The sequence below is a fragment of the Chlorocebus sabaeus genome, chromosome 17, assembly GCF_047675955.1.
Source record: "Chlorocebus sabaeus isolate Y175 chromosome 17, mChlSab1.0.hap1, whole genome shotgun sequence".
Taxonomy (NCBI): domain Eukaryota; kingdom Metazoa; phylum Chordata; class Mammalia; order Primates; family Cercopithecidae; genus Chlorocebus; species Chlorocebus sabaeus.
The window spans coordinates 53213603-53226470 of record NC_132920.1 but is presented as its reverse complement, the minus strand read 5'-3'; the positions used below and the strand labels follow the sequence as shown (position 1 = coordinate 53226470).

The 12868-nt window shown below is 40.3% G+C and overlaps 1 protein-coding gene across 4 annotated transcripts in view; it reads left to right on the top strand.

Annotated features, from left to right (window-relative positions):
* ELOVL5 (ELOVL fatty acid elongase 5) overlaps window positions 1-12868 on the top strand; it is a 77539-nt gene that overhangs the window by 50650 nt on the left and 14021 nt on the right. For all 4 annotated transcript variants that reach the window (XM_007972230.3, XM_007972231.3, XM_007972229.3 and 1 more), the window contains one exon: window positions 2447-2634. In XM_007972230.3, the coding sequence (XP_007970421.1) occupies window positions 2447-2634 (188 nt within the window). The remainder of the gene's footprint in view (window positions 1-2446; window positions 2635-12868) is intronic.

Here is a 12868-nt window from a genome sequence, read left to right as displayed (position 1 = left end):
ATTCAGAGGAAGAAGAAAAAACGTTTCATTTGTGTGGTTTTAAGCATAAGGAAGCCGTTTCCCAGAGCTCTTTGCCAGCTGTCATCCCTCAAAACTCACTGGCCACAATTGCTTTATATGCCCCTGCCTGAACCAGTCACCAGAGAGGGAGTTAGGACCACCACAGATTGACTAGATCCTAAGGATTCTCTACGTGGGGCTGGAATTCGGATCAGGTGCCTAGGAAGCACTCTTCAGTGTGGGAGGATGAATATGTGCCAGTTTGGAAAGATGAATATTTGTGGGAAAATGAATAAAGCAAAGTGTAAATCAGAGGTTTAAGTTTTAAAAAGAGGGAGATTTGTGTGTATTTATTGTTCGTGATATATATGTTCATACAAAATATGTAACAGTCTCATGTTAGTTGCTAAGTGAGAACTGGTTTTCTTAAAATTGACAGCCAAGGCCCAAAGCTGAGAACAAAAGGTGTTAAACATCCCCTTAAAGTCCCTGGGGCCAGCCATTTCCCTGAATGACTTCTAAGAACAACCAGTTCTGCCGGACTGACAGTAACACCCTCTGTTACCATAGCATAACTAGTGGGGAGGGTGTGGAGGACATGTCCCTCTGATGCCAAAGAAAGCAAGCCATGAGAGAAACGCTGGGTAAGTTTAGTGTGTACAGTGCAAGAAAGGAAGACTGACTGACAGTTCCCCATGTGGACATATGCTTTATTGAGCCTGTTCTTGTTCTGTGAAATCAAGGCAAAAACAACCGGAGGGAGTAGCAAGATGGTCCAGCCTGGGAGGGGTCAAAGGGCAGAGCTGGGCTCACTCCTGTAATCCCAGTACTTTGGGAGGCCGAGGCAGGTGGGTCACCTGAGTTCAGGAGTTCGAGACCAGCCTGACCAATATGGTGAAACCTGGTCTCTACTAAAATTACAAAAATTAGCCGGGGGTGGTGCTGTGCGCCTGTAGTCCCAGCTACTCTGGAGGCTGAATCACATTCTCCTGGAGGAGAATCGCTTGAACCCTAGAGGCAGAGGTTGCAGTGAGCCGAGATCACGCCACTGCACTGCAGCCTGGGCGACAGAGTGAGATTGTCTCAAAATAAATAAATAAATGAATAATAAAAAAAATAAAGGGCAAAGGCTGTCCTCCCAACTGCTGCTTCTCTGAAGACATAGCAGGTGAATGCTACATGTGTCTCAAGCTCTGGAGTTGTGAGCCTTGGTGGGTAGTTAAGATTGAGGAGCCACAGGCTTTCGGGGATCATCATAACAGGGTTCAAAGGGGAGCATGCTTCAGAGGTAGCTTCCTGGGGTCAGCCAGAGTATGATACTGAATCAGGGAACACATAACACCTAGGGGGTCTGGCTGCCAAGGAGTTTCCCGCCATCCAAGAAGAGGTTGTCAGTTTGCTGCTGGCGGCTGACCTGTTTCCCTCTCCGTCCTCCCTGCCTAAGAAAAGAAATGGGGACAGAAGAGACCCTTCCTGTACCAGTAGCTCCTCTGGATCTGCCTAGGTCTTCTCTCTCATGCTACTACTCCTCAGTTTGTTAAATACTACACTTTAAATAGGCACTTATCTGATGATTGCTGCTTCACCTTCATGTTTTGTTTTGGTTTTTTTTTTTCATTTTTGATATGAAGTCTCACTCTGTTGCCCAGGCTGGGGTGCAGTGATATGATCTCAGCTCACTGCAGCCTCCGCCTCCCAATTTCAAGCGATTCTCCCACCTCAGCCTCCCAAGTAGCTGGGATTTCAGGTGTGCACCACCATGCCTGGCTAATTTTTGTATTTTTAGTAGAGACAGGGTTTTGCCATGTTGACCAGGCTGGTCTCGAAGTCCTGACTTCAGGTAATCTGCTCTCCCCGGTCTACCAAAGTGCTGGGATTACAGGCATGAACCACCACACCCAGCTCTTGTTTTGTTTTTAAATCGTTGTCCTCTCTGCTGTTGACCATTACACTCATAGCAAAGACTGCCTTCCTAATTAGTGCCAGTTTCACTAACCTGGCTAAGCAGCACGTTTTCTGAGTCTGCGTATGCTGGCCACACTTGCTGACTGACATGTGGCTGAGATGGAGGACTGGAGTTCAATGACTGCCATTTCTTGGGTTTCATTACCCTATGTGTAATCTGGTAAACCTGGTTAATAAATCCAGTTAATGGGAAATGTAGCCTTCTCCTTGTTTTCTTCTTAAATTCTTTGGAAAGAATATTTTTATTATGATTTTACTTAGCAAAAATCATGAATAATACATTGTTATTCAGAGCATATAACAAGGAGCTTCACCTTGTTTGATATGTATTGAAAATCCATGCCTTCTCTCCTGATTGCTTTATTGGAATTAGGAACATGAATACTAGGTAACTTTTATATCATCATGGTTAGATAAATGTTTTCAACGTTTGAAAAGTTGTGATTATTTTTATATATCATTAATTTTTTTTATTTTTCAGATACTAGAGTAAAAGGATGGTTTCTTCTGGACAATTATATACCCACATTTATCTGCTCTGTCATATATTTACTAATTGTATGGCTGGGACCAAAATACATGAGGAATAAACAGCCATTCTCTTGCCGGGGGATTTTAGTGGTGTATAACCTTGGACTCACACTGCTGTCTCTCTATATGTTCTGTGAGGTAAGTCAAAGGTTACCACAGTCTTCCTCTCACTTAAATGCACTCATCTTACTGTCCTAAATTGTATTCCTAAATGAGGAAAGGTGGCCCCTCGGGGTATAGAGACAACTGGGCAAGCAAGTATCTTAATGCATTTTGAGTGTGTTTCAAAATCGATTTTTCAAAATGTCAGAATTGTTTGTACAAGTATGCCTTCTAGAATATCGAAAATAGAAACCTTTGTTATTGTTTTGTTGTGTTTCGTATGATATTCAAAATTAAAATATTTTCAGAAATACTGTTATGCAAGCAAAATACAGATTGGAAAATGAACGAAATGTGAAGAAAAACACATGTGAAAGCGTTTTATTATTAAGCATTTAATAAATGCCTGCTTCTTGTTTGAAGGTAGGGGAGGAAGGAAGTGGGTGGTACTTGTGTTTGGTATGTTTTGTGGCACATCACCCTCTGTGAACGAATAACTTGTCAAATCTCAGTTGTTTTTTAAAAGCTCGGAGTGTGACTGTTGAGATCTGCATTTAGGTTTTGAATTGTCTGTGTGAGTTCAGGCCCAGTTATTTCTTTTATATCACTGCAATGTTGAAAATCACATTTGATAATCTCAAAGGCAAATGTTATAGCATAAAAATGAAAGAAAAATCAGAATCAACCCTTCTCTTCTCCCTGTTTTGAAGGGGTAACACTATAGCCTTTAAAGCTAAAAGCGGGAGGAAAGCTGCCCATGGTAAGCAGTTTGTGTACATTTTTCTGGGAAGGCCTACTCACTTTTCATTCTTACAACACCAACCTATTTCTAACTCTTCCAGAGAATTAAGCCCTGTATAAAACAAATGTTCAGGCACTCCTGTATACTGTTTCATTTTGGTTTTAGTTCTTCAAGCAGTAGTAAAGAAGAAGGTAGATGCAGGAGGAAAAGGAGAGATATAAACATGAATCTTAGAGTTCAGGGGACAAAATGAATTCTCCATCAGCCTCAGGCTGTGATGGTGTCTCCCTGGCCACATGTGGTGGTGTGCAGGAGTGTGGGCATGTGCAGGCATAAATATTTGATTATCAGAGGTGTTGCAGCTGTGGGATATCTGTGTCTTGTTCTCCCATGTATGTTTCATAAGCCAAGGTACAGATATTCTGACTAGAATGGTAGATGCTCCTAGCATTGCTTTTATACTTGACACTCCAAGAAATGCTTACAACTCCTTTTTTGCTTTTTTTTCTGTCCTATTCTAGAATGAAGGCAGTTTAATTAGCCTCCAAGATGGAGAGTTCAGGACTGGAGGCAGGGGAAGTGCACAGGAATGACTCCTGGCCCCAGCACTGTGCACATCTCTGTGTTCAAGGGACAAAACCAAAGCAAGCTGTCAGGTTTCTCCGAGTGAACTGTTTACTTTTCCATAATTGATAGATAATAGAGCCATGTCTTTAAGAGAACTCTTAATAGAGTTTATTATTATACATAACAATATTATAGAGAAAAATATTTCATATGATTGTTAGAGAACTTAAGCATTTGCCTTATATGTTTCTTAAGCCCTAGAAATATAGCTATAATTTCATTATTTATCCTCTCTTAAACAGATGATTTCCTGCTAAAGAGAAGAAGGAAAATGCTGTATCAATTACAGCTGTGTGCATCTGAGTGGATGTGGGAGGTTCTGAACACATCGTAATAGAAAGTATAGATTTTCCTCTGATAGCTTGGTGAGAACAGAAGACTTTGAGCAGTGACTAAGCACTGAATACAGAAATTTAAGAAATATACAGAATAGGGAAACTACATTTTTAACTCACAGTTTAGAGCACATAGGTAATAGGCGAAGAGGCAGTGTTTCCTTAAATTAAATCAAGTTTACAAAAAGCTATCCAGATCAGATACGCCCAAGTTGATGTTACTCACATTTGATTTTTGTCCGAGTTTTCTCCTGTACATATGTAAAACCCATCAGTAATTCCATTATTATGTGTCGTTTTTCAAGCTTTGAATATCATTTTAGCTACACATTTTTCTGTTTGTTTTGAGACTGAGTTTCACTCTTGTCGCCTAGGCTGGAGTGCAGTGGCGCCATCTCGGCTCACTGCAACCTCCACTTCCCGGGTTCAAGTGATTCTGTTGCCTCAGCCTCCCTAGTAGTTGGAACTACAGGCATGCACCACCACTTCTGTCTAATTTTTTGTATTTTTAGTAGAGACGGGGTTTCACCATGTTGGCCAGTCTGGTGTTGAACTCCTGACCTCAGGTGATCCACCCCCCTCAGCCTCCCAAAGTGCAGGGATTACAGGCATGAGTCACTGTGCCTGGCCATTTTTCTTTTTATACTTAGCATTTCTACTCCATTGAATGTTAAGACACAGAAGGGCAGTCATGGAGTTTTACAATGAAACAAACTGAGGGTATCATGAAGCCCCAGGGGGTTCCTCATTTTAGATAAATGTCCCGGGAGATAGAGCCATTCTTCTGTGGTCCCACACCTATAATGGTCATTATTGTAGTTTTTATTTACCTTCCTGCTTATCTGCATATTCGGAGCTTGGAAGAATTTTTTAAATAAGCAGTCTTTTGTATTTTTGTTTATTCTGTGGCATAATTTCACAGCTGCTTTAGCAAGTTCTAGATTAATACAAATAAAATTAACTGTCACTTAAAGGAGACAGGAAGAAGCAGGGGTTTTTTTGTTCGTTTGAGACTGGGCCTCACTGTTGCCCAGGCTGGAGTGCATTGGTGCTCACTGCATCTCGCCTCCTGGGCTCAAGTGATCTCCCACCTCAGCCTCCCAAGTGGTTGGGACTACAGGAGCATGCCACCACGTCTAGCTAATTTTCGTATTTTTCATAAAGACAAGGTTTCATCATGTTGTCCAGGCTGGTCTTGAACTCCTAGGCTCAAGCAATCCACCTACCTCTGCCTCCCAAAGTGCTGGGATTACAGACTTGAGCCACTACATCTGGCCAATAGGAAGAAGTCTTGAAAGAAGGGAGATGATCAGAAGGAAATGAAAGGGGGTCACTGAAACTTTAAATTTACTGGAAGGAAAATAACTAAATCACAGTTTTAAAACTGTGAAACTGAGTTTAAACTGTAGAAGGAATATAGACTTGCTCGTAGTTTGTGCACTTGATAGAAACAAAATTAAAAGGAGAGAAGAGGTATTACTTCTCATTATCTCATTAACTTTCGTGTTTATTTCCAGGAAAATGTCATAGATCCCTGATTTGGAGCATATTTGAATTAGTGGTATATTTTAATTTGAAAGTATTGGACTTTATAGCAATCCTTTTTGCTTTTGCTTAATAGGGGTTGTCTAATATCACAGTCCATGGTGAAGGCTGGGAAATGAAATTCCAAGTTATAGAAGAGAAACAACTTAGTTTGCATTAGTTACTCAGCTTTGTAAAACGATGCCCTTACAGCAAACATAAAAATCTTGTGTGCCTTTCAACCGCCCAAGATTCAGGGCATTTGTCCTCTGAAGAGAAGCCTGATTTTTCACACTATCCATGTGTCTTTTCTCTTGTCTCCAGTCCCAAAATTGAGAACCTCCACATACATGATGCCAAACGGTACCTTTCCCTCACTTTGCCTTATCTACCTGGCTGGATCAGGTTTCCCTTGACCCACCCAGTGAGCTATCAAAGCCACTTTCAACTCCTTTGTTAGAGTGTTACAGGTGGTTTCCCTTTTAGGCAGCTGTTGTGTCCTCATGTGAAGCCATTTAATGTGTCTACTCTTCTCCTGCTGTGCCTCTGACCTCTTAGACCCTAAGCAGAGAGGATCTAATTGTGTTTGTTACAGTCCAAAAGGGAGCACCCCCATCAGTCTGCCTGTGCCTCACGCATTGATCCTTGGATTCAGCAGCAGCTGCCAGGAAACACGGTCAGTGTTGTGCAGTGCACATGGCTTTGAATCCCCCAGGAACACTGTGTTGAAAGGGCGGCTGGCTCCTTTCCTCAGAAGGAGGCACTCTGGCCTTCCTTAGCCGATCTGTTATGCTCAGCTCTACTCAAACCACAGCAACACCAGGCTCTTTCATTCTTCTGGGCTCTACCACTTAAAACTCCCTCTCCTGCCTGTCAGTCTCCTTCTTTCTTTTGAGGACTATGTGCAAGGATCCAATTCCTCTGTGAAGCCATGAGCCTACTAAGGGACAGGATTCAACTCTAGAGAGTGATTCCCTCGCCTCCCCCCCCAACCCCAACCACTTTGACTATCCCATTGTTCCCAAGGACTATGATGCATTCCTTTCAAAGTACTCTCATGATGTGCCCCTTAGCATCCCATCCTTGCCCCACCGACACTCACTGGCTTAGGCTAGAATGAAAAGGTGTTTTCCCCATCTTTTTCATCCCGTTGTTACTATAGCTGATTACTCCACCAAATGTATCCTCAGTATTAGAATATACACACACACAAAAGGCAAATGTCAGAACCACATTTTCAAGTTATTTAGCAGTCAAAGATAAATCATGAGTTACACACAAGATTGTTTTTTGAATATCTATGTATGTTTCCTCCCTTGCAGTTAGAACTGTATGTTGTGAATAGTGTGAGAGAATGTGCTTTAAAATATTCAGAACATTTAAAATGTAATTTTGAAAAAAAAATTTTTGTAATTTTGAAAAACAAATAGCTGGATGGATGCATCTGGCTTGGCATAAATCCAAACTTACCTTTCTTCCCCTTTTCAATTTTTATTTTAAATTGTAATTTTGGAACTATTTGAAAATATTTAAAATAAAATTATATAGATGATATCTGTGCACCTAACAAGTGCTTGATTTTTTTGTTTGTTTGTTTAAATAAGAAAACATTACAAAAATGCATCTAAAGTACAGTCCCTTTCCAGACTTCTTCAGAAGTTTGTACAGTTTTTCTCGGATATATTTTTACTACATATATATGTATACATGACAATACATAGTACGTTCTAAGATAGTTTTTAAAAACCATACATGAATGGTATACTAATTAAACTTTCTCAAATAGATTTTTTCCAGCCCGTATATTTTGACAAATTCATCTTGAGTCATATAGATGTAATTCATTAATTATAATTACGCTAATTTTAGTTAATTAGAAATTAATTCATTTTAACTGCTTTGTATTACTTCAGTGTTGGAATTTATTACACCATTTTGCAAGCGTTTCTTTGGATGGATATGTAGGTTGTTAGATTGTTTTTTGTTGTCGTTTTTTGAGACAGAATCCGGCCCTGTTACCCGGGCTAGAGTACAGTGGCACAATCATACCTCACCCACTGCAGCCTAGAACTCCTGGCCTTAAGCCATCCTCCCACCTCAGCCTCCTGACTAGCTGGGACTACAGGCATGTGCCACCACGCCTGGCTGATTTATTTTTGGTAGAAACATTGTCTCACAATGTTGCCTGGGCTAATCTCAAACTCTGGAGTTAAAGTGATCCTCCCACTTCAGCCTCCCAAAGTGCTGGGATTACAGGTGTGAGCCACTGTGCCCAGCTCTGTAGGTTTATGCAGGTTATTCAATTAGCAGTGTGCGAAGTATCTTCTAAGACATATCTCCTTATGCAAATACGGTAAGTATTTTGACCAGATAAGTGCATAGGGGTATAGTGACTGAATCTGACAGTCTCTTGTCTTTTAATAGGAAAATTTAATTCATTTTCATTTAGCATATTAATAGTTATTTTATACCTCAGATGTTATAGGTTTAGTTGTAGATCACTGCAATAAAATGAGTACTGTAATAAAGTAAGTCACACTATTTTTTTTTGCTTTCCCAGTGCATATAAAAGTTACGTTTACATTATATTATAGTCTATTAAATGTGCAATCGCATTAAATCTAAAAAAAAAAGTAGACATACCTAAATTTTAAAATGCTGGCCAGGCACAGTGGTATATACCTGTAATCCCAGCACTTTGGGGGGCTGAGGCAAGAGAATTGCTTGAGGCCAGGAGTGTGAGACCAGCCTGGGCAACATAGCAAGATCCTATCTCTACAAAAAAGTTTAAAACTAGCCAGGCATGGCTTGAGCTTGTTGTCCTAGCTACTTGGGAGGCCAAGGTGGGAGGATGGCTTGTGCCCAGGAGCTCAAGGTTACAGTGAGCTATGACCACACCACTGCACTCCAGCCTGGGTGACAGAGTGAGACCCTATTCGTAAGAAAAAAAAGGTAAATTAAAAATAAAAATGCTGCCGGGCGCAGTGGTGTGTGCTACAGTTTAGTGTAGCCATGTTCATCAGTGATCTTAGTTAAATCTTCCAGATAACTGGCAGCAGCTTCTATAGCAGCACTTGCTGCTACACCTTGCCCTTTTGTGTTTGGAGATGACTTCTTCCTTTAAACCTTACGAGCCATCCTCTGCTAGTTTCCAGCTTTTCTTCTGCAGCTTCGTCACCTCTCCCAGCCTTCATAGAATTGAAGTGAGTTGCGGCTTGCTCTGGATTAGATTTTGGCTTAAGGGAATGTTATGGCTGGTTTGATCTTCTACCTAGACCATGCAAACTTTAAGCAATAAGGCTATTAATGCTTTCTCATCATTTTTGTGTTCATATGAGTAGCACTTTTAATTTCCTTCAATAACTTTTCCTTTGCATTCACAACGTGGCTAACCTGGTAGAAGAGGCCCAGCTTTCATCCTGTCTCAGCTTTCCACCTGCCTTCCTCACTAAGCTTAATCATTTCTAGCTTTTGATGTAAAGTGAGAGACATGCTACTCTTCCTTTCACTTCAGCACTTAGAGGCCATTGTAGGATTATTAACCCAATTTCAACATTGTATCTCAGGGAATAAGGAGGCCAGAGAAGAAGATGGTTGGCTGGAACAGCAAGTCTGTGGAGCAGCTAAAATACACACAATATTTATTGAGTTTACTGTCTTATATAGGTGCGGTTCATGGCACCTAAAAACAATTACAATGGTAACATCAAAGTTCAGTAACCACACACAGATCACCGCAACAGATATAATAATAGTGAAAAAATTTGAAATATTTTGAGAAATATTTTATAATTATGAGAGTTACAAAAATGTGACACAGTAACACATAGTGAACACATGCTGTTGGAAAAATGGTACCAATAGAGTTGCTCAGTGCAGAGTTGCCACAAACCTCAGTTCAGAAAACCTGTAATATATACAAAGTGCGATAAAGCAAAGGTGAGGTATGCCTGTACTTTCCGTCACCTTTTTTGTGTGTGTTTTTTCTTTGGCCTTCTTTTCTCCTTTACTGCTTTGTAGAATTTTTATAATCATTTTTTATTTTGCTTATTCAAAAGTTATTCATTCTCTTATTTGAGTGGTTACCTATAGATGTTTACCATGCATTTTTAACTTATGAAAGTTTCAGTTGAGTCAGTATTTCTGTTCTCCTAAACAATACCAGGGACCTTAGAGGATTCTAGCTCTGACCCCTCATCTTTCATGTTACTATTGTCAGGACTTACTTCTACCTTTTTTTTTTCTTTAAAAAAAAAAAAAGATGGTCTTGCTCTGTTGCCCAGAATGAAGTGCATTGACATGATCATAGCTCATTGTAACCTCAAACTCCTGGGCACAAGTGATCCTCCTGCCTCAGCCTCCCAGGCAGCTGGGACTACAGGAGCATGCCACTGTGCCCAGCTAATATTTTTATTTTTTGTAGAGATGGAGTCTCACTTTGTTGCCCAAGCTGGTCTCAAATTCCTGGGCTCTGGCAGTCCTCCCACCCTGGCCTCCCAAAGCACTAGGATTACAGGCGTGAGCCACCACATCTGGCCTCACTTTTTTTTTTTTTTTTTTTTAAGGTCCTAAATAATCACCATTATTGACATCAGTGTTTACTGATTTTCTTTGCTCTGTAAAATTTATTCTTTCCCTTTTGATTCAATTTTTTCGTAAGTAGTACTTTCTATGAAGAGCAATATCTTAGTCTGAGTGTGATGTTATTTGCCTTTACACTTGAATAATATTCTATCAAGGCATAGGATTCTAGACTAATAGTTATTTTTCCTTAGCACTTTGAAGATTTATTCCAGAGAAGTCTGCTGTGGTACAACTTTTGCTCATTTGTAGGGTAATCTTTTTTCTTTCGAGGCACTTTGAAAATTTTGCATTCTTCCATTCACTCCTACTTGCTTCATTTGTTTCTAATCTAGTGTTTCATCCATCTATTGTGTTTTTAGTTTAAATGGCTGTGTATCTTTTACTTCTGAAAATTCACTGCTTGTTCTTTTTTTTTCCATAACATGGAAGTATTATCCCCCCCCCAATGATATAGATTAGATGACAGTGATCTCCAGATTTAACCATTTGCTGTGTTGCCTTTTTAAGTATTCTGTTAAAAGTTTGCTTACAGATATATCTGTGAGGTTATGCCTCTGGAATAATTATTGTCTGTGTTAAATTTCTTTACCTCCTAAAACAGAAATGAAGGTTTGCCTAGTGTTCTGTGTAAGCATCCCAAACTAGTATTGTTGGGGTCATCTCAGGTAAACATGCCTTTTCCACATAAAAGAAAGATTTTGGAAGGAGTTGAATTTAAGCTGACTTCTCTTTTCTAAAGAATAATTTGTTGTGGGGACCTCACATTATAGGTAAGAATTGATCGTGTTGGAGTTTTTGCTGTGTTTTATACCACATTTCTACCTGTGTTTTTAGTGAGAGAGTTGGTTCTGCTGTTGTTCAGTTTGCCACGTTGCTAGAACCAGAAGTCAGTTTTTTTTCCTTTGAATTACTTTTGAAAATGTGTGATGCTTTTTTATTGGAAAGATGAAAGAAGTTGAGCATTTGGTGACTGGATGCTTTGTTTGTGCTTTCTAACCTCTGTAATTGTGGGCCATGAAAGCATCTCCCTGGGCTCTGGCTTTGAAGGCCATCTGATGGAACCACAGAGCAGTTGCTTTGGAAACATAATATTCTAAACTGTCTCGTTGTTTTTCTTTCCCTTCAGGCTTTCCTAAAATAGATATGTTATTGTGGGAAAATAGGATTTGGAAAAACACTTAAGCAACCTGGCAATTGATTATTGAATTTTATTTGAAAAATTACTTTGTTTACCAAAATACTTCGAAAAGGCTATTTGCTGTTCTTTTTCCCATTTAGCAGAGGTATACAGCAGTTGAAACATCTGGTGAGATTAGTACTTACAAGAAATGCCTGATCATTGCCTAAAATACTTTTCACTCTTAGTTTCCTTACAACTAAAATTCCTTGCTGAGAAATAAACTTCTCTCAGGGCCTGAAAGGAAACAGTTAGTTGTCCCTTGTGTATCTGACACTCCCTTGAGAGAATGCCTCACAGTAGGGAGAACGGAGAGAAGGATGCAGCCCAGACGCCCTTCATTCCTCACCCACACCCAGGGGAGGGGAAGGGAATGCTTTCTACAGAGAAGAAGCCTTCCAACTTGTCCAGAGCCAGGCCTCACTCTTCTAAACTTGTTCCTGCAACCCCTGGAGAGCTTGGCTCTGCAGTTGGTGTAGCTAGGAGCTTATCACTCTACAGATCCTCAACTAAAATGCACTTAACTCTGCAAAGGAGGAGTCAGTTGGTAGGCTGGAGACCTTCCTTTAAATGACACAAATTATGCTTTGGCTGGGACATCCAGCACCACCTTAGCCCTAGTTGGAAGCAAAAATACTTAACATTTGCCTAAGATCATAGGAAAGACAGATAGTGCCTACCTTATGCCAGGTATTGGGCTAACTCATCTAATGCTCATTACATTCTTACCATCCGCTTTCCACAGAGGGAAAGTTCTGGGAGGGCTGAACAGGGAGAACTGCTAGCGTAAGAGGGCAGGGCTTGAGGATTCAGGGAAAATGCCAGACATACCTGTTTCAGCTTGGACTGAGGACAGGCTGTTTCTTTGTGCTTTGTTTTAAAGACTTCTCAAGTGTACAGAACCTGTCCTTTTGACTTAGCCAAGAGTATTACATTCAGCTGTAACCCAGGGGTGTTCCTGTTCACAAGGAGAAGGAAAAAAAAAAAAAACACCTGTGGAGATCATGGGTATGAAATTATCTTAATGGTCATCTTTATGCTCTGGACATGAAAGATTTGAAATTTAAAAACCACATGCTTTGACCTGGCACTCCCTAGTAGCACTGCCAAAAGTGGCCAACTAAACCCTAGACGAAGTAGTTGCTTTCAGTTTTGAGTAGTTCATGGTTAATTTTAAACCAGACATCTGCGGAAGAAAAAGACGCAGCTGAAGGTCTACTTTTCCACAGAATTCTTCATGGACAGAGTATCCCTACCTGTTCTTACTAAGAATTCAAAAAC